This window comes from Asterias amurensis, chromosome 7 (assembly GCF_032118995.1).
Source record: "Asterias amurensis chromosome 7, ASM3211899v1".
Lineage (NCBI taxonomy): Eukaryota > Metazoa > Echinodermata > Asteroidea > Forcipulatida > Asteriidae > Asterias > Asterias amurensis.
In genome coordinates this window covers 424081-445690 of record NC_092654.1, presented here as the reverse complement: position 1 = coordinate 445690, position 21610 = coordinate 424081, and the positions used below count along the sequence as shown (strand labels likewise).

General features: G+C 36.8%; 3 protein-coding genes across 3 annotated transcripts; 1 reads left to right on the top strand and 2 right to left on the bottom strand.

Moving 5' to 3' along the window:
• The first annotated feature begins 389 nt into the window (after positions 1-389).
• On the top strand, positions 390-11372 carry LOC139939926 (dnaJ homolog subfamily C member 10-like). Its single transcript, XM_071936087.1, has 21 exons — positions 390-446; positions 1272-1653; positions 1986-2160; positions 2549-2599; positions 2697-2779; positions 2984-3109; positions 3283-3373; positions 3641-3718; positions 4093-4172; positions 4448-4576; positions 4802-4891; positions 5261-5383; positions 5631-5745; positions 5986-6122; positions 6242-6457; positions 6646-6801; positions 7262-7395; positions 7892-8093; positions 8596-8727; positions 9007-9090; positions 9340-11372. Exons 2-21 carry the CDS (start codon positions 1429-1431, stop codon positions 9367-9369), a joined length of 2457 nt encoding a protein of 818 aa, XP_071792188.1. The 5' UTR covers positions 390-446; positions 1272-1428; the 3' UTR covers positions 9370-11372.
• A 255-nt stretch (positions 11373-11627) lies between these two features.
• LOC139939928 (zinc finger CCCH domain-containing protein 15-like) lies at positions 11628-17377 on the bottom strand. The gene is made up of 10 exons (XM_071936091.1): positions 17252-17377; positions 16328-16426; positions 15891-15990; positions 15331-15483; positions 15043-15134; positions 14508-14699; positions 13881-14027; positions 13316-13420; positions 12979-13138; positions 11628-12659 (listed from the first exon to the last, which is right to left on the bottom strand). The coding sequence occupies exons 1-10, from the start codon at positions 17318-17320 to the stop codon at positions 12448-12450; spliced, it is 1329 nt and encodes a 442-aa protein (XP_071792192.1). The 5' UTR covers positions 17321-17377; the 3' UTR covers positions 11628-12447.
• A 220-nt stretch (positions 17378-17597) lies between these two features.
• On the bottom strand, positions 17598-21215 carry LOC139939665 (SOSS complex subunit B1-like). Its single transcript, XM_071935720.1, has 6 exons — positions 20585-21215; positions 19878-20016; positions 19663-19734; positions 19213-19285; positions 18867-18939; positions 17598-18650 (listed from the first exon to the last, which is right to left on the bottom strand). The coding sequence occupies exons 1-6, from the start codon at positions 20679-20681 to the stop codon at positions 18457-18459; spliced, it is 648 nt and encodes a 215-aa protein (XP_071791821.1). The 5' UTR covers positions 20682-21215; the 3' UTR covers positions 17598-18456.
• Between the last annotated feature and the right edge of the window lie 395 nt (positions 21216-21610).

Below are 21610 nucleotides of genomic sequence, written 5' to 3'. Positions count from 1 at the left end.
AGCACAACAAGTAGGCAAAGAAACACCCTTTTTGAGTGTTTGTATGTAGTGGTGTAGGTCTAACAAAAACATTGATTCGTTAAAACAAAATATGGTGACTTTATTGTTAAATTCAACAAACTGTTTAATATGTCCCGCTTTTTTTTTTTAACAACAGGCACACACAACCTAGGCGTTAAAAAAAAACGCGTGCGACAGGCAGCCCGTTCCCTCCCGCTCCTAAAATAAAGCCTTCAGTCGAAAAACGCCCTCTCGTGAAGTCACCTTGACCCAAAGGTTTTGTTATTTTTTGGGGTCTAGCTCCCAATTTCGAGACATAAGAATGCATGCCTTGTAAACCTGGGGTAGCAGACTAAATTTGGAGTTAGTACACGTAAGCATGTGTGTATGTAGGAAGTTATTCGATGCGATGACAACGACAACCTAACTCTTGTGTTAAATGTTGTGTAAGTACATTATTTTACGACCGATTTTGAAGTTGATTGATTTCTTACATGCCATATGACTTAAAATGTACACTGTGTTTATTAAATATTTAGAAAATGAATAGATGTCAAGTTATCACTGTGTCTGTGGTGTGATATGTGCGCCGATTTATTTTTGCCGGCGTAGATAGTGATCTGATTCAGATACAGATTATACAGACAGTTAAGTAAACAAACTCGGAACAGGACAACCCCAGTATATCTTTGACAAATCACATACCTGTGCAATTTCGACCAGTCTTGTCAGTGAACAGTTTTGCAAAATAATTGTATTTATCAAACAAAATCATAATGGTTGTCATGATTTTTGTAAATGTAGTAAAAAAGACAACGACATAGACACTGACACTGATTTGATTAGAATTAGATGATATACATGTAGTAGAGAGCCTTTTTTGTAGGTGTTGCTGGCCTCACAATTGAGGCTATTTTTTGGGAAAAGTTTCTGTATGGCGCCACCACTTTTTCATTCGATATGAAATAATCTAGGAAATTCATAATCTAATTTACCTCAATGAGATATCCTTTTTTCTAAAAATGAGTGAAAAAGTGGTGGCGCCATACGGAAAGTTATCCATTTTTTGGACTGTGAGTGATGTGTGAAAGTGAAACATTAGTGGTTGAATACAGCATCTTTCAATACCCTATCAATTCAATAACATTACCTATTATGTTAATACATGAGCCTCAACTCAGGCTGTTTTCTTTGGTTAATGTAGTTTATTGTCAGACTCAGAATTAAATTAGTGATGCACTTAATCAACTTTATTTTGTTTTGTTTTCTAGTTCAATGAAGAAAGGAAATTTTATGCTCCTTGCACCCTCCAAGCTACACAACTTTGGTCATCGGAAGTGGCCTCTTTGAATAATTGAGAAGAAATTCCTGCAATATTTCATCAACAACTTGCTTCCAAAACTGCGTACAGCAAACTTGATCACAACAATGGATGCCAAGACAAAGAGACCTAATATGCTTATGAACAGAGGTCAAAGTTCATGTGTCAAGGGTGTCATCATAGCCTTTGTATTATTGGGTACAATGACGGTCATGTGCTCTGCTGCTAAGGATTACTACGAGCTACTTGTAATTGAACGAGATGCAAGTACCAAAGACATTCGACGAGCTTTCAAGAAACTTGCTCTTAAGATGCATCCAGATAAGAACCAGGTGGGTTCAAGAAGTTACTAGCCTGGAATTTAATCTTGGAGAGGGCAAGGCCATTTTCATTTTGCAAAGGGCACTTCCACTGTAAAATCTTAAAGTCTGTGGGACACTGTCCAAAGGGCACCAAGGCCAAGACCAGGGGGAACAAAGGCTGTGGCCTCCATCAATCAAGTCCTGAATATCAGCTGATCAAGTATTGCCCTGCATTAAATGAGTAAAGCCATGCATTTTATAAGCTACAAATCTGCTAAATGTATTCTCTTTCAAATCATATAAAGCTTAATTATTTTAGTGCAACCAAAGAAAAATATCTCTCATCTTGTCGTTACTTACAGGATGACCCCAAAGCACACGACAAGTTTGTTGAAATAAACCGAGCGTATGAGGTTCTGAAAGATGAGGACCTTCGTAAGAAGTATGATCGTTTTGGAGAGGAAGGTCTCAAGGATCAGCAAGGACAGGGACGATGGAACCGCTATGAGAGCTGGCAGTACTACAAGACAGAATTTGGTAAGGGCAGATTAAGGTTTGTTCCTGTAGTTCCTAGGGTGGGTTTCACAAAGAGTTAAGACTAGTCTTATCTCAAGTTAGGGCGTGTTAGCATTAAGTTTTATTATCTCTAAGGACTACGCTCTTTGTGAAATCGACCCAGGACACTTTATGATAGAAAATTGTAACATTTATAGATGAATTTGCCCTTATGGGCTATGACTTGATATTGATTTTATTCTGTTAACTTCAGCGAAAAGTTAATCCGAGTTGGGAGTTTACAAAAATAAAAGGTATGAGAAGGAGAAGTTACCAAAGGAGGTTACAGGCCTGGATAATTGCTGTTTGAGTTGTGTGTTTGTTAAAGATAGACAGTTTTCTGATTCAGATCATTTTTTTCTTCTTCCAGGTCTTTATGATGAGGACCCTGAGGTAGTGACTCTTTCAAAGACAGATTTTGGTGAGTACATTTTTTATAAATACAACTTTTTTTTCCTATTTTGTAATGTACTATGACACAGGTCTAATTTAACTGTTATTTTTCTTTTTATCTGCAGAACAATCAGTGTTTGGTGAAGATATTTGGTTTGTCAATTTCTACTCTCCACGCTGTCACCATTGTCACGACCTTGCTCCAATAGTAAGAATCTTCAACTTTGACCTGAGTCTTAACCCTCCTACTCTTTGTTCCATTTTCTAACCTACCCGGTCATACTTTCTATCTTACTGTGTAAAAACTCTAACAACGTTAAGCATGCCTTACTTAATCAGACTATTAATACCACAACTAAAATTCTGTAAAAATTCAAGTTTTTAAAAACATTTTCAAACTGTTTTTCTTCAGTGGCGTGAATTTGCTAAAGAGATGGAAGGAGTGATCCGTATAGGAGCTGTGAATTGCCATGACGACAATCCCCTCTGTACTGCCCAGGGTGTTCGATTCTTCCCTACGCTCAACATCTATCCAGAGGTAAATTAAGGAGTAGCAATAAGCAAAGCATTAGTTTTTAAAAATTGTGTGTTTTGTGGTGAAAAATGAAAAGGCTGGGAAAGGAGTTATTGTCTCAGCTTAGATAGTCAGTGTGACAATACAGATCGGCTGTTTCCAGAGTTAATATTATTATTATAATTTTTTCCTGACAGAAAGAGGAATATACCGGAGCTCGTAAGCTGGACGATCTGATGAAACACGCGTTGCGTCTTGTACATGCTGAGGTGCACTCCATTTGGACTGGTAATAACAATCAATAATATCAATGTACCAATATGAAGTATTTGTAGTCATAGCTGAAGACCAGTTACCATACTTCCACCATGTTTGTCAGGCTCCCTATGTGCTGTATCACTCAAGAGTAATGATTGATATTACACAGAAAGGAACCAGACTAAACCACTCTGTCATGAAAATCCAATAATCAATTTGTGTTTTCTCTTATGTTATTTTTCAACAAGTTTCATGAAACAATATTAATTTTATTTCTTTCGGGGTCATTTTCTGAAGGTAATTTCAAGAAAGTGCTGCTTGCTGAGGAGCATGAGGACCAACCTTGGGTGGTGTCGTACTGCGGAGCACCGGATGGTAGGTCTTAAATCTCTCTTTCTTATGTTGTTATTGAATGTGTCGCTTGCCATGTAACTATCTGTTGTGCAACAGTAAAGTTTTGTGGATTTTTTTCTGTTTGAATGGATTGGTTGATTGTGTATTTTGAGTGACAAGTAGTGTATTTCTTATGGATAAGTCTCGTTTTCTTCTTAATAAGTTTTTAAAGTGACAGTGCAAGAAATTTATTTACCTGTACATCTCAGATTGTACAACTTTATTAAATTTACTGGTATATACTGCTCATTACTCAATGAATTGTCCAATTTATGGAAGTGATATTAGTCAGATATTGTCGAAGGAGACTTTTGATTTGGAAGATTAATGATTGATTTTGATCTTGGCTTGATTAGGTCATGACGGTGAATCAACTGAAGTCGCTCACTTGGGATGCTTTGATACAGAAGACCAAACTAAGTTGGCCTCTATATTGGTAAGACAGTAAACAGAATACAACCAGATAGTGATATGAAAATTCAAACACATTATGAAAAAAAACACAAGCATTTACCCTTTACTGGTATTTTTACAAAATCTAGGAACTGGATCATGTTATAATTTATAGCAATTTGAGCTATTCTTTAAAATAAGAACGGCAATATTTTCAAACTTGACTATAAAAAGTTATCAAGTGCAGAACTTAGAAGCATAGTCCTGGGTAGTGGCATTCACCAATCATAAACATTTTTGATGTTTGTCTTTCTACAGAACAAAGTGGTAAATGTAGGAGCAGTTGATTGCGTTGCTTCAGCCAAACTCTGCAAGAAACTAAAAATTGAAGAGAGCACCATAAGGTTTTATCCAACTGGAAAGAAAGCCTTTTCATCTAAAAGCAAAGTGAGTAATATTGATGAATGATTGCTTCGTTTATACTTCTACTCAAACTTTCCTGTAACTATTGCATTTCCATTCCCAGCCTAGTCAATTTCTGACTTGAAAACATGTGTTTCTATTCACACAGAAATACATACTGATAAAAAGAGATGGCTTTAAATGTTTTGTATTCAGTGAACCCCCACCCCCTGATTTAAAGTAACAAGTATTTTTTCTTCCTGTTTTTAGGAGTTTGAGTTGGATGAACCAAAGAGAATTGCTGATGAAGTCTTGAAACTTCTTCCAGATATCTTAACTCTCACAGATGAAGAATTGCAGGTTAGTTTTTTTTAGGTACAGTGTTGTACAGTGCAAGGTTCTTGTTTGAACTAATTCTGTGAATAACCATTCACAATCTCCTGAAGATGATGGGAGAATACTGATCAAAATGTTGATTTGTCAACCACTGGTTCTTTTCAGATTTAACACTACTCCAAAGAGATTAATACACGTGGTACTACCGCAAACCTCACCTAATTATTCCCATAGTGGATAATGAAATGACCTACAATGTTTTATCACAAACTGAAAAAAAAAAGATGTAACTATTGCTCTTTCCCCAGTGCAAGCTTGTTTACTCTTCGTCTCTATTTGTTGATAGTTGTTTATTGATTTCTGTTTGAGAGTTATTTACTGTTTTGGTTTCAGAGCGGCCGTGATGCATTGAAGGATGGTAAGACCGACGAGGCGATGGTAGTCTACTTCATGAGTGGGAAAGAAGATCATGTGATTGAACTCCGCAAGCTGCCCTACCTCCTCAAACATTTGACGGTAAACTGGCCCCGCCCCCTTTCCTATTCAAGTTGTATTCCTTCTATTCTATAAGTATTCCTTCAGCAAAAAGATTGTGGTAAATTGTTGATGAATGCCACCTTCAAATTGTATTATGTTCTCGAAGTTGAAATTATGTAAAACAAAGGAAAAGAACCTTCAACACTTTGATCAACAATAACTTCTAGGAAGACGATTCTTAACTATGAGATATATTAACTTTGTGTTGTTTTTGTCCCAATTGTAGGTGGGGAAATTTAACTGCACGGAGCATCAGAGTCTTTGTCGGGAGTTATTCATTGGTACAGAGCTGCCAAAGGTGGCACTGTTTAGGAAAGGTGGTGCTCATGAATTTCACCATGGTACGTTATAATTGGTCTTAACTCTTTGTGATTACTTTTAACTTAACGTCAGTACAGACCCATTGCATAGGGTGCCAGTGTCGAGGTAAAAAATGGAAACGTATAAATGTATACAAATCATACACAACTCTCAGCAAATGATGGGTTTTTCTTAGACCTCAGTGGCTTAAGCAGTGGCTTGAGCATATGTCTTAAATTCAGTCTTCATTAACTTTTGTTATCCAACTTGTTTTATTCCAGGCCGTCTGTTTGCCCAAGACATTGCAGCCTTTGCCAGACAGAGCATTGATTCTCGTTTGCATATGCTTGGCCCGGACAGTTTCCCAAACCCTGTTATCAACAGTGGCAAGCTGTGGTTTGTGGATTTCTTTTCACCAGTAAGTCTTTTGTAACGACTAATTTGGAATGACTTACTAATTCATGATAAGGAATGTTAATGTATGTTCATGCAAGATATGATTTTATCGGGAAGTTATTTTGTCTTCTTCTCACACAGCATTGCCCGCCATGCCGTCAGATGTTACCTCAGTTACGCAAAGCGGCCACTCTGCTACCAGACGTCAACTTTGGCACAGTTGATTGCACCATTCACAACCCGCTGTGTAATCAAAACAATGTCAGGTCCTACCCAACCACCATCATGTACAACGACAGTAAGCCGCATATGAACACGGGATACAAGACTGCAGAGGAGATTGTAGACTTCATAGAGGTAGGCAATTACTGTCACCAGACTATGTTCGTCTAATTATTGGATACAGCAGCCCTCATAGGAAATCCTTCTGTCATGTCAGTCTTCAAAATGTTGCTGTTTTCATATAATCTGTTGTAACCTCATCAAAAAATCTTAAAAACACCTCTAAACATATTAAATATGTATACTTGTTTATATTTCCTCAGGACATGCTTCATCCAACAGTGGTCGATCTTGACCCCACTAGCTTCCAAAAACGGGTCATTAACCGCAAACAAGAGGACATGTGGTTGGTAGATTTCTATGCTCCGTGGTGCGGTCCGTGTCAAGCGTTGCTTCCTGAGTGGAGAAAGCTAGCCAAGGTAAGTTTGGGAAACTTGTGTGTGTTTGCATTCTCTGATTTGCTTCTGTAAGATGATCATCTGCCAACCAGTCAAAGTACCCTCTAAGGAAAGTCTTCAAGATAAAGAAGTAGACTCTACCAATACCTCATATCTATCCTTATACCTTTCTCTCTCTAGTAGACATAGGCATTTGTTTGTGGTCTCCTCTTCAAGTTATACCCTTTTTGAATCACTGGTACCGATCCCACCACAGCCTGTCTTTCCAGTACTGCTGGTTTGAGTTCGGTGGTTTCACAACCTTTCTTTCAACCACAGCACTGCTACCAATCACTGTGAAAACCAGGCGATTTTTCATCTGGTAATCTGTAGTTGGTAACCTGCAGCTGCTTGACAAAGCTTTAGTGCTCTTTGCAGCTCATCAATGAAATCCACTCTTTTGAAACCCCTGTGTAATACATGATTTTTGATACATTTACAGAAATTAAACGGCACAGCTAATGTTGGGACCATTGACTGCGTAACCCATGGGGGTCTATGTACCCAGCAAGGAGTCCGAAGCTACCCAACTATCAGAGCCTTCCCTGGTGGCAGGACCGGCAACGCTGGCAGATCGTAAGTTTGTACATTGGGTATAATTGCTAGGTTCAATATTTTACCTTCCAGTGAGTTGAACGACCAATTGAAATCGTTCATCTGCACAGGTTGTGTGTCCATTACTAAATGTGCACTGATACTGTGCCAATGTATTCACCACATATCAAGTTGCAGACTGGCATAAAGCAAAGTGCGTCTATCTTACAAAACCTTGAGGATTATATTTTATGGCTAGACTACAAATTTGTGTCATATCACAACTGCTTTGGGTCCACATGTTATGGATGATTGATTTATAGCCCTCGGTGTATGTGTAGAAAAATAACAAATAAAAAAGTGTTGGTCATTGAAGCTGTTTAATGTATATTGCATGTTTGACTGAAACTTTTTGGTCAATGATTTGTTCACTTTGTCTATTATTGAAAATCGATCATTATTTGCTTAAGTCTTAATTCCATCCAAGCCTGTCCTGTATATTTCCTGTATTTATTCTAACCTGTTTTTTCCCGGCTAGTGATTACAATGGTTGGATGAGAGATGCATCTTCAATCTTCTACTGGGCTTATAACTTCTTGCCATCTTCCGTGGAGGTTGTCACAAGGAGCAATTTCAGGGAGAAAGTGTTACGGAGCAAGGAGCCATGGGTTGTGGATTTCTACATGCCTCAATGTATGCCATGCCAGCAGTACATGCCTGAGTATGAACAGGTTGCAAAGGTAGGTTTATATGAGCTTCCTGTCAAGGGAACTTGGAAAACTCTCACAAGGGGATATGAACGCAAAGCTGGCGACTGCCAACCTCTCTCATACAAACAAAGGTTTAACATCTATGATTATGAATTGCCCAAGTCAAGTTGTGTTTCAGTAACTAGATGAAAACACTTACTCTAGTCATTGTGAAGTTAGCTTGGTAGAATTCAAACCCACAACTTTTTCGTTGCAAGTCTTCCAATCTAACCTTTTGACCTTAATGTCAAATTTAGAGTGAGTGACTACTTGGTACATGAGCTTATTAATGGAGTGGGGAACATATTTTAGTTTGCTTGTCTAGTTCAGATATTTAGGACCTCGCTGCATGAAAGTATCAACACAGCAACGGAAATAGGTGGCAACATTCAACCCTTGATTTTCATCAATATTTCCTTAAAACGCTTGTTTATGCTTAAGGCTTCGAGGTGTTTTATAATATTTTGTTTTCTTGTTTTGTTGTACCTTTTAGGATGTGAGTAGCTTTGTGCATGTAGGGAAAGTGGACTGCACACAAAATCAAAATATATGTCAACAGGCGAGCATAAATTACTTCCCTTCGGTGCGGATATACAAAGGAACCACCAAAGATGGAATTTCACAGGTGAATTACATGGATACGCTGTGGAATATTATTTAGTTTTACACGTCAAGTTGGAATTAAAAACGAAAAAAACAAAGTAGCCTTCTTGTTACAAAAAAGAAGTACGTTGTGTAAGAAATTCATGTTTTCTTCAGATTACAAGAACTATGGATTATGTAGATTCAAATGACTAAAGTACATGTAAATATATTGTTTTCTGCAAAAGCACCATTTTCACTTGGAGTCTACTTTTCTTACAGTTTATTTCACTTTGTTTGTTCTTTCTTGTTATTTTCACAGAATTGGTATGGAGAACAAGTTGACAAAACACCTAGCACTTTAATACCTTATCTCAAACAGAGATTTCGCCAAAAATTAAACAATGTAAGTAGAAGGTAGCGTGAGCTCTTTTGAGAAATTTTCCTTTATGTTGTTAATTAATTCTTAATATAACTGAACTTTCTTCTTGGTATATCAATTTTGTTTTCACTTTGTTTAGTGCATTAGGCAGCTGAAAGCTGTTGGTCTTTTTTGTGTGCAAGATAGTTTATTCCTTTATTAATTACTTTAATTGTTTTGTCACATACAAAAAAAAAATATAAACTCAATATTTTCTTCTCTTTCCAACGGCAGAGCAAAAAAGCAGCGAAGGACGAACTTTGACCTCCCCATCATCTGTACATAGAGTATACAATCCAGTCACATTGGGGTAGGAGACGGGAATCCAGTTTATTGTAGAACCAGACTATTATGGTACTGGTGCAAACGCCTAAGCATTTTAATCTTATTTATAGGTATGGTTTTAGTTTGAAGAACTATCATGTTGTATCGACTCATCCATCATCTAAAAACCATCTCACTCGAGAAAACTTATGAGAGATCTTAGAGATTATGTGCAACCCAAGTCTAATGTCTTTCTGGACAGAGCCAAGTTTCATAGAGGTTGCTAACTGCACAAACTTGCTAAGCACATTAAAATTGTGTAAAGCAGCGACATGTAAGCATCCAATATTGTTTGCAACTTATATATTTTGTAACTATCTACCTGCATATTTTCCGCTAAGCAAGATTTTCTGCTATCCAGCTCTATGAAATTAGCCTCTGAATTTCTTACAAAAATAACGCGTAACAAATATGTGAAATGGTTTGTTTGCCAGTTGTATGTTTGAATTTTTGTTTACCCTTTTTAAATACCAACACCTTTATGTCGCATGTCTCTTATACTTTTTTACTTTGAATTTGCACTGAAACTACTTATTTCGTATCTTAGCGAAACAAACAATCTTGTTTTGTATTTGTACCTTTTTTAAAAAGACTTCCATTATCATTTGCATGCCGTTAACACTTAATGAATGTTCCTATTTGGAGTATATAATACAGGAATAAACAGGCTCCCTGATCGTTATTATTTCTTTTCTAGAACTAATAAATTGCCTTGTAGCATTACTGTCCTTTTAGGTCAGACCAAATGTTTTATGACTGTGAATCAGTTCGAAGTCGGACAACAATGTGAATAGGATTTTGGAGGGTTTGAAGTGTTATGGCTAATGAAAAACTAGTTGCGTGATTCCTAAACACATGAATTGTGTATAGACATAAAGACATTTTTATCACAAATTATTCTTGTGTAAACATTTGAATTGGCTGTAATTTTGATCACGAGACAATTTATGAATTTAAAGCATGCTTATTTAACCTCAATTTTACTTAACTGAATTAGGTTACCAGCTAAATTTCTAATAATATTATGTACCATTCATGACTGGTTTCCTTCTTATTTTTACTTAGCAGAAACATGTGCATCACCACTGTTGCATTTTGAATTTATGGGCAAGTGATGATTATGTTGACTTGCCTTAAATCCTAGCATCGAACTGAAGTATTGAATTAACAAAGTAAATATTATGCATTTAGATGTTATATGTAACCGGTATCCCTGTCAACTTGAACACAACTTAAAATGGCAGGGGTCGATTTCACAAAGAGTTAGGACTCGTCTTATCTCGCGTTAGGACGAGTAACTCATTCTTATTTAGGATTAATTTCTAAGGTCTGCATGCTACAGTGCAGGGTTGGGACTCGTCCTAAGTCCTAAGATTAGTCTTAAGTTAGGAAGAGTTTTGTGAAATCGACGGCTGGTTTACTACCAACAGTGTATGTATAGAATCTACACAACATAGGTGTAGTGGGTTTCTGAAATTAATTTATAACTTATCTCATTTAACTTGTAATAAATATCTTTAACTTTCAATGTGTTTTTCTTGATATGAAACTACTTAATGTAGGCAACACATTTAATTTTTGCCAACCTTTTTACTGAAAGTGTACTTAATTTGCTTGTAAGTCAACGCTAGGTATTAGGTGTGTGGCACACCTAAGGGGTAAACCTTTTTTCAATACATATTAGAGATAGATGACTTGCCTTCATCGAATTTAAACAAAGCTTAAAATCTTTCAAATATCAACGACTTTATGTAAGAGATATTAAAATAGTATGTGGTATTGTTTCTGGCATTATAAGCTTCAACAACAGCAACGGAATAAATTATTTTTCATATTTTAACAACAGCAGATTGAGTTTAGACCTTCATTTACTACAAGTGATAATTGTGGCTGCGTAAGTAAGTCTGGCACCACCTAGAGAGGGTAAATCAGTGCCGTCTTGGTACTAGTTAAGACGGGGCACCACCCAGAGTGAATCGGTGATAGCGTTAAAATTTATGCCAATTAAAAGTATTGGTTAGAAGTCCACAGCAGCATTGACCAATAAAGATTACATACAGTACACATCTTCATAGAACTGAAATTTATTTTTGTCAAGTATGTACATGTTAAATGGGAAACATACAAGGGTTTAAATATCCCATTTAAGACATGATTTTGAATATTATCTGTCATGATCTCATAGCTTTCAAATAACATACTGATATGGAAGTGAGGGTTGGGGTGGGGGGGGGGGGAAGAAAATTTTAAATCGTTAATTTTTAAACAATGTTACATAAGAACTGGAACAAAAAGTACCCTCGTCTGCAGATACCAACAAGCTCCTGTGATTTTTAAGGGTGAGAGGTATTGCTGACAAAAAAGTCTAAAAACTGTGTCAAAATTTTAGAAGTTGAAATGATGGCTTTTGAACTTGGTAACCCCTGGGGTTAAGAGTTCACAAAGGTTTTAGAAACAGTTCTTGATACTCTTTAAAAAATATGTTTGGCAAAAGTTCCAAGCTGCAAGCCCAGTGGTCTAAAGAATGACTTTCTGACCTTTGAACCCTGATCTGTGCCACTCTTTCGATTATCACATCCATTAAATACATTAATTAGGTTTCAATGCTAAATAATTGTCTATTGTAATAACTTTTGTAATAACTTGCAAACTTTTTCCCCGTCATTCACAAGGGAAGAAAATGGTAAGATAGAAAGCTCCAGCTGTGACACTCCAATCCCTAAGAAAGAAAACATAAGATGAAAAGTGAAATTTTGTGAAATTGTTTTTGGAATACGTCCTTAAACTCAGCTTTATATTGTTACCCAAATTCTCAACTTAACCCGAGATATAAACATGTTTTAACAGTTCTTTTTATTTAGGATTATCCCCTTCCAAAAGGCGCTGGACTGAATAAACATTAGGGCTCTGATAAGTCAAACAATTTCATACAAGAAAAGAAATGGAACAGAAATTTTGAAAAGATTGTTGATTTTCTTCTGAGGAGCAAGCATTATTCTTGGAGTGTCACAAGCGTCTTCAACCATTCAGTTCGAGGTCGTCTAATTCATCTTCCAGATCCAGGTCCTGATCAAAGAGGTCTTCATCCACCTCTACATCCTCCATGAAGAGATCCTCATCAACTGGGATTCCATTGACGGTGGCAGAAGTGGGATCAGCAGTAGCTCCTTGAGAAGAGAGGTCTTCAGATGGAGGTAGAGCTGCTGCCTGGTCTAGTTTACTCTCTTCATCTAGATGAACAAATAAGAGAGATTTTAGAAAATTATCTTGGTTTATGAAAAAGGATAACATATTCTGAACTAATGATTATGGTACCTTGCATCGATTCAAAATTTCCCCGGGTATTTCAAGCATGATTTACTAATATAATAGAGTCAATAGAATATACAAATTTATCCATCATGTAACTATAGAAAGTTACACAATAAAATCGAAGTCAATAGAACATACAAAGTATTCATACAATAATTGGCAGATGAATTAAAGTGACCGTATAAATAGGGATTTTGTTGCATTTCATAGGACGAGGTACAAACAACGCTGTGTTACCTTCTTGCTTGTCATCTTGAGCTCTAGCACCAGGTAACGATGCTCCATTGACTGTACTCGTTTCTCCTTTCCTCTGACTGTCCCTTGATATTGTTCCTGAACCATCAACTTCCTCCGCCATGAAGGTTTCCAGCCTGATGTCTTTCACTTTCACTTCATCCTGTACAAAAAGTGGACAGATAATTTAGAACATCTAAATATTTGTTTTTCATTTTCATATATTATTTTATCTTATACAATTTTTCTTGATTAATTTTTATTTTATAAATTTATTTATTTATCAGTGTTATTGTAATTTTTGTTGGGGTTAATAAGAAGAGGTTGTTATTGTTTTGACCTCTTCATTGTCGCTATCTCTTCTGTATCTTGTATCATCTGTAGCTTCATCATCATCATCACCAGCCATCTCTGGATTGAAGGCAAACAACTCACGCCCTGTTATCTGAAAAACAAAAAAACAATGAAAGATTATTTATACTCCGTGCTTGGCTACCAAACAAATTAATGACCGATCATTCTGTGACAATTCAAGTTGATTGCTATCAATTACAATAAATTCTTGAAATGATACAACCAACCAAATGTCTGTCACAAAAAATAGAGAACATTTTGAAATTAAACAGGTTTACTAAATATTTGTTGTTTTGACAATGAGTGTAACAATAATGGTAAAAAGTGATTACGAGTCCTACAGCAAGACACTTACAAAGAAAATCACAGTAAATACAGTTTTTAACAAGGTCCGTTTTGACCCTAGCAGAGGCTTTCTCAAAATAGAGAACACTACAACAACACATGAAATTGTAGAAAATAATAATGGTACAAAAAGTGAATCATACAGCACCAACTCTCAGTAAAGACAAGGTAAAGATAGACAAATGTTTACTTTGGTGGTGACTTACCCCTAAGCTCTTCCCTTGTTTGAAGTCATTCTTCTTCCTGTTCATCTGACTTTCTAGTTTGGCTTTTTTCTCATGGAGCTTTTTCCGTTTCCAAGCCAGAAAAGTCTCCAGTGTGATTTTAGTTTGTTGGGCTCCTAACTTTGACCGCTGTTTGAAAGAAAAGAAACGATGTTAGTGTAAGACATTGGAGAGAATTAGTGTTGTTGCCGACTCCCTTGTAATCTAGGGTCGGCTCAGAACCTTGTCTTCAGGTCTTACTCATGTTTAGGACTGCAGTTTGGAGTACTTGACCAATTTGTAAAAGATTCTTGTTTTTTGTTGTTTTGTAGAACACAGAAACGGTAACATTGTACTATAAATTTGATAGGAAACCTTTTAAAAGAAAGGCTGTCAAAATTCTACTTCAGATGGAAATATTTCCAGTTGAATGACAAACAATACATTAGTAAAAAAAATGCAGCTACCTTATTTTCTTCTGTACATTCGAATGAAAACCAACAGTGAGGCAAGAAGTCAAAAAATAGTCTGGTACTTTTTCAGAAGGAATATCAGCTATGCAATATCGAACAGAGCGAAATTGCATGTGAACACAGGACACCTAATGGAAACAACTCTAAGATCTCATACCTCTTGTTCGATAAGTTCCTCTATTGTTATCTTCTGCTCTTCTTGTTGTTCATCTTGTTTCTTCTTCTGGCTCTTCAAGACAAAGCCAACAGGCAGGGCGTGGCGGTACATACACTTATCACCACCGTTTGGACACACCCAAAACCAACCATACTTACACTCCTCAATGGCCTGGATGAAGAACTTGCAAACCTAGACAGAAAGAATTGACCCAAAACAAAGTTTAACAATTGTTTTATTGAACTCTAGGATATGTCTGCTTATTTCCATACAATTCCTTCAGTAGCCAACTGTCTCGGCAACCAAATCAATAGACTTACATTACTGAATACACATTACTGGTTACATATTTAAAATCACAAAAACAATATAGAACAGGTTATAAGTTTACACAAAAACACATTTTAAAATCAATTGAAGTCAAAAGTAGTACCCAAAACATCATTTACTGCAGTAGGTTTAAAGAACCCAAGCCAAGTGTATTACTAACAATATTCTTCAGGCCTTGACCTGTGCCTGACCTTTCACCTCTTACCTTGTCTGTCTTAGGTTTCCCTGTGTTCTCTTCCATGTGTTTCTTCTCAACAACCTCCTTTAGTTTTTCTTCGTCCCAATTATCCATCGTGTCTGTGAGAGAATAATTGATTAAAAAGTGTCAACAACAAACATTAATTGCTTCTCTTCATCCAGGAGTGAATGTATATCAATAAGGGTTGAAGATGTTATTGAGATTAAAAGCTACAGATGCTGTACTGACTGTAGGTAGTCCTGTGCGACCAGGTACAAGGGCAAGGAAGCCCACATTCTCCAAAGAGTTACTCACCGTTAGCAAGCTCATCTTCCCTAGAGTCTTCATATAAATTCCTCTTGGCCGCTTTCCTTTCCACAGCCAGATCATGAGAGAATTTACACTTGTCTCCCTTGGTGCAAGTACCCTGCTTGAAGAAAGCACATACCACCGTCTTAGGGTCAACACCTGTGAAAAAGAGTGTTTAACAAATTTAGCCAGAATTTTGAAAAAACTATCAATCAAATTTTTTTTACATGGAAATAAAAGAAAAGATGCATACTGACAACATAGTGTCAAAGGTCAACCAGACACCCCTTTGACTTGGGCAATAACTCTACAGGCTGAGGAATTGTAATGGGTATGGGAGGGTTCCCACTAAGCTAAGGGCTTAATGTTGAGGAATTGTTCACACAGCGATCAAGGAAAAAGCTCATAAATAACACAAAATTAGCTTTTCTTTATTGGTATTTCCTGTAATGTCAAATGCCTGCAGTGATATGGTGATATTGGCAAACATATTTGAAGGTGGTCACTAAAGGTAGCAAGTAGGGGCGTGTTAGAATGGATAAAGGGAATACTGGAGCTGTACTCACCCTTAGCTACCTTCTGCTGGATAGCAACGGGTTTAAAAAGTAGATTCAACTCATCTTGCTCTTGCTTCTTCTTGGTCTTCTTATCAACTTCATCCTTGGCCTACAATAAGAACACAGATAAGAATTAGAGTAAGAAACCTTAAGAGATGAGAACACAGAAATAAAAGGTTTAAGAATGTTTAGAGATGGGTAAAAACAGGTACTTCAGGCTGGAGTGAATTGATACTGCCAGAGTCTATACGATTTCTGGAATACCTTTCATAGGAAAACAAAGAAATCAGGTGACCTTTGACCTGTCACTTCTTCTTATTTACTGTCTGATTCTTCTTCTGATCAGAAAGAAAGGTTGAAGGTAAGATTGTCATTATCAATCGGAATGAGATAAACTCTTAAATGGCATATACCCCGATAGAGAATAGAACTGAATTGTAACTTACCTTAGCCTTTTGGTTGCCTTGCTTGACTTGTGTTGTGACAGTTTTGATGTAGTTTTGTGTCTTTGCTCCCTTTTTGTTCTTCAGTCCAAATGTCTTATCCTGGAAACCAATAAAAAGCAAGTGATAATGAAAAGCAAGTGTGATTGTGATGAATTAGTGTGCCCTCCATCACAAATGAGGTAAAAATAAGTGACAATGGGGGAAACATCTTGTCATAAAAGAGTGGGTTTCTAACTGAAAAATGATGTCACCTTCTGAATATACTTGGGGCGTAGGGCCAAAAAGAAGCGACGGGAGTCCATCGTATCTATTTCCTGATTGGCACTTTGTGATGGCATGGGCATGATTGGGCTAATCCGACACTGCAATGCATGAATGCTTCGCCAGCCAGATAATGTCAAAATGTTCAAAAAGACTTGTTCAGTCCAGGAAGGACTATAGAGCAAGAAAAGAAGGGCGAACCTACTTTTACAGTCCAAACAAATATTATAACAGTCTTAAAAATAAAACTGTAACTCTTCACAATTCAATTCAACAACAAACAAATCATATTAAAAATAAATAAAAATAAATAAAAATAATTATTTGCAAACAACCTTTCAGTTCAGGTGTAGGTGGGATACAGCATTTCTTTCAAAAAATAAGTAATGTTGGTTCCATATTTAATTAGGTGGTAGTCCTACTCCCCTGTGTGTCAGACACACACACTAACCTTTCTCTATGCTGTAATTTTTTTATAATAACCATAACTACCTCCATGCCATAACCAACACACATTATTACACATATGACAATGTGTGGTGAAACTTGGAAAAGGACAAAACACATGACATGACAAACATTTTGAACAACATATTTCATGACCTATAATTGACACAGATGATTCTTAACAACCAAATATGTTATGTTTATACAATAGCTCACCTCTATAAGTTTATCTTTCTTCTTCTCTACATTCTTTTTACTCGGCTTGTCTGCTTTTTTGGGCGGCATTTTGACGAGTTTCGGGAAGAACAGAACTTCGCCACGATGAGTCAATTGAAGCTGGCACTATTGAAACGCATGGGGGCGCGCACATGGTCTATAAGGCAATAGGGTGGTGCTCAATTACCCTCAAGTTGGTATCAAATAATCAACAGCCGGAAAGGAAACTAGATTAGAATTTGAGCACGTATTACCGACGACTGTTTTATGGTATCAACTTTTACAATAACCATCCCCTGGTAATAGAACAGCCCCTACATTGAATTCAATACACTAATTCGAGTGGTTCATTACAAAGAAATCATATTTATTCATAATCTCTTCACAAATAACTAATATTATTTGTTTAGAAACATACAAAGCATGAACTCCAGAGGATTTGTGACATTGGATGAAACCAAGTGACGATCCAATCATCAATTCCAACACGTAATTTCCCAGTCATTCACTAATATAATAACAATTCTTTTAAAGGCGGTGGACTCTATTGGTAATTGTCAAAGACTAGCCTTCACAGTTGGTGTATCTTAACATATGCATAAAATAACAAACCTGTGAAAATTTGAGCTCAATCGGTCATCGAACTTGTCACCAAGAAACGTTTTATGCTAATAATTATTTTGAGTAATTATCAATAGTGTCCACTGCCTTTAATTTGTGTGTAGTACACATAACATTGTTAAGCCTCTGGCATCTCATTGGATAAGTCTTAAATATGTTTGGAGCTTTTCAACCAAAAACTATTGAAGTCAATTGGAAACATAAATTGTTAACAAACAAAGCAAACACCTGTGTAGACTAAAATATTCTATCAACTGGTTGCCATTTTAATTGTGATGAATCTCATTTAGTTAACAGTTAGTTAGTTTTTTGCCTTTGAAGGCAGGGAAAATACCAAGCTAGTAAAAATACATTACAAATCTTAATCCACTAACAAGTTCAATGAAGCATATGTTTTTCTAAGAATACCCCCCCCTCCATTACCCCATATCTTAGACCCTGCCCCTTCCCTACCCAATCCAAGACCCTACCCAAGCGGCATAAGCTAATTATATGGATCCACTTAGAAGGGAACTAGTTAATAACAACATGATCAACAAACTAATCCATACAAACAAAGGAAACATAAATGTTAAATATTGGTGCTATCTTCCTCTCCTTCCTCTCCCCCCTCTAGGATCAGTGGAAAAGCCCGGGCCCATGCCATTCTTGGTGCCTCCTTGGCCCGTACCACTTCGATTTGGGTGAGGTTGTAAGAAGGGAGGGGTAGGGGGTCGAGCAGGTTGTTGTTCAAAAGCACCTTTGGAGTTCTGGTTGCCATTGGCTCCCATTCTCGGACCTGTCAATTTTAGTGCAAAGAAGATAAGGAAATATAAATCATCACAATCATAAAAATGCTAACAGGACTCAGGAAAGTACTGAGTGTACAGTGCAAACGTTAACCAAAATGAATGATATTCTTACATCTATATAAAGATAAAAACAATGCCAAAAGTCAATGTAATTAATAAAGTAACTTTTTAATATAAAAGTGGTTAATAATTTGCAATCATACCTCCATTATTGGGCGGTCTTCCATCACTTGACCCCGGCCCAGTTGGGGAATTACTTCGCCCTTCTTGAAGACTCTGGTGAAAACAAAAGAAATAATAACAAATCTTCATCACTTTGTCAACATCAATGTCATGTACCATGTATTCACAATAAGTGTTCACATTAAATAGTAAATACTGATTCTCTATTTTACAAGGAGGGAACATATTATTTTCTCAAGGTCTTTGAAGTTGGGGGCTGCAGCTATGCTAAGGAAATACTCTACTTCAACACATAATGGTGTGGAGTAGCTGCAGCCGTAACAAAGACTCAAGTATGAAACAAATAGGTCAGAAAGAACTACTTACGACTTTTTGTTGGGCGATAAATTCAGCATTTGGTTCACTCATGTTTGGAATTTCAGAAAACACCATGCAAAACCTGTACAAGAAAGTAGTAAAGAGATGTTCAAATTTAAAAACACTGCGCATAATGTACAAGGAATCAGTCTTAGTTTTGTTGTCGTCACCTGCATTTTGGGTTCAAACCCTGGCCTGCTGCTATAAAACCTGAAAAGATGGTTTCACCTCTTTTCATTCTAATCTTTACCCTCATCTGAGATTGTTTTCATACACTTTTGTTCGGATAAAAAAACCTTTAATTTGTTTGCAAGTTCACCCCCACCCCCCCTAAAAAAAACTTTTTGTGAAGAGGAGCTGAACGTAGGAATTGATGTTCCTCTTAAAACAGTCTTTATCGCAGGATGGAGATGATCCAAAGAATGATTAAAAGGACTTTTGGGTTGGAAATCTACTTACTCTCCTATTTTGTGCAACTTTCCTCCCATTCCACTGTACAATGTTAAGCAGCCACGCCATAGAGATGCATACCTGTATATATAAACAACATTTTTGAAAATAATTTCTTTTCAAGATTTTAGCCAGATTTAGTGAACAAAAAGGAAGATAAAAAACGGACAACAAAAGAAAGTTTATTAAAACAGACCTCTAAAATGAATGATTATTTTGTTTACCCTTTTGTTAACTTCAGCATGTCTCCAGGTTGAATAATTCTGCCTAGTTCATCCCATACTGACATATTAATGCAGGCACTTTTATCTGCTACTTTACAAGAACGAACCTCATGACCATCTTTTGTTTTGGAAGAAGCACCTACAGATTCAAGATCAACAAAAGGAAAAGTAACAAGAGATTAAAACATTAACTCAACTTAACTGTTGTAAAACCACCGACAAGCGAGTTTTAAACCACTGGTGAAAGGTTCATATGCCACTTATAATAATTCAACAAAATAAATAAATCTTTCTTCGGGGTTTGAAAGTTAAATTTTGAAGGCATATTTCCTTACTTACTTTCAAAAGTTACACACAAAGAAAGCAGCAATAATAAAATTAGTTGCCGTCGGGCAGGAGGGTTACATTATCGCAACTATATAATAAAATATGAATGAATGCTTGTGGAAAAGTTACACTAAAAACAACAAAAAATGAGGAAAAATCACAAAAATATACGGAATACACTTTACCTAAGGGTCTGACCATCATGGCATTGAGGCAACGTCCATGGTCTGACTGAGCATAAACAGTTTAAAAATAAAACACACTATACTCTACACTCCACTTTATACAGGGCTAAAATTTGTTCACAGAGAGACCAACTTCATAAATAGAACACAAAGTTTGTGTCACGATGTCACTTGTGATAAAATCTTATACTGTACCTAATTCAAGGACGATGAAAGCCATGTTCAGGTTTTTCATTCCTGGGCGCACTTCTTTGATATTTGTGGTTTTAGGTTCATTTGCCATGTTTGCCATCCTCTCCAACTTCTTCTTTACAAAAACAGTGTTAGAAAATGTCACTTTCACTTGTTCACAATCCAAAACCCCACTTCACTTATTTGGATTTGTTGGGTTCAAAATGCCAACGAAAGTTTTGTCTGGCTGTTCCTTGCTCTACTATGGTCTCAGTCAGTGGTTATCAGTTTTGCGAACATACACTTGACATACACAGTATGCAACTAACTGTCACTTCTTGTGTGTGATCAGCATGCAGCATGCAGTCAGCTGCTACACTCTTTATGTACTGTCCGTTCTGTACTGCTGGGCCTATGGAGTTTTCTCCATAACATTGGATTAGGTGTACGGTGAAGGGAGAATTTGAAGCTCGAAGCTTGATGCTAGTCAGCTGCTTTCACGTCCCATCGATATTCGTAACATGTATCTTACTCTGTGTGTATACACATATTTAAGTTAAATGGCCAGTTTCATGTGTCCTGTTGAAATGAAACTGGAAATGGAACTAAAATAGAGTGCCTGAGCAGCGGCCATGTCTTTAATTTTGCCGATCTAACGGCGATGTTATGTAGCGCCCTCCGTTGTTGATGTTTGGTAATGCACAGTGTGGAGATCAAGGGGGCGGGGTTAGGAACTGGTGGGCGGGGGGGGGGGGTGCAACAAAACAGGAGAATCTGTGATGGGAGGGAGGATGTCCATCAAACCTTCCGTTGTACTCTAATTAAAATATCACCTATTAGTTATTCTTAAGCGATCAATTATAAAGACACATAGTACAAAGGATCAGACTGTTTGGGACAAAGATTTAAAACACTTCAAGTGGGGGTGGGGCAGGGGGTGGGGGATGCAATTTAAGGGTGAATATTATCATTCTGCCCGTCTTAAATGAGCTTAAGAACCTTGGACTGAGGATTTGGGTTAGTCATAGAAGGACTCTAGGTCAGTATGAC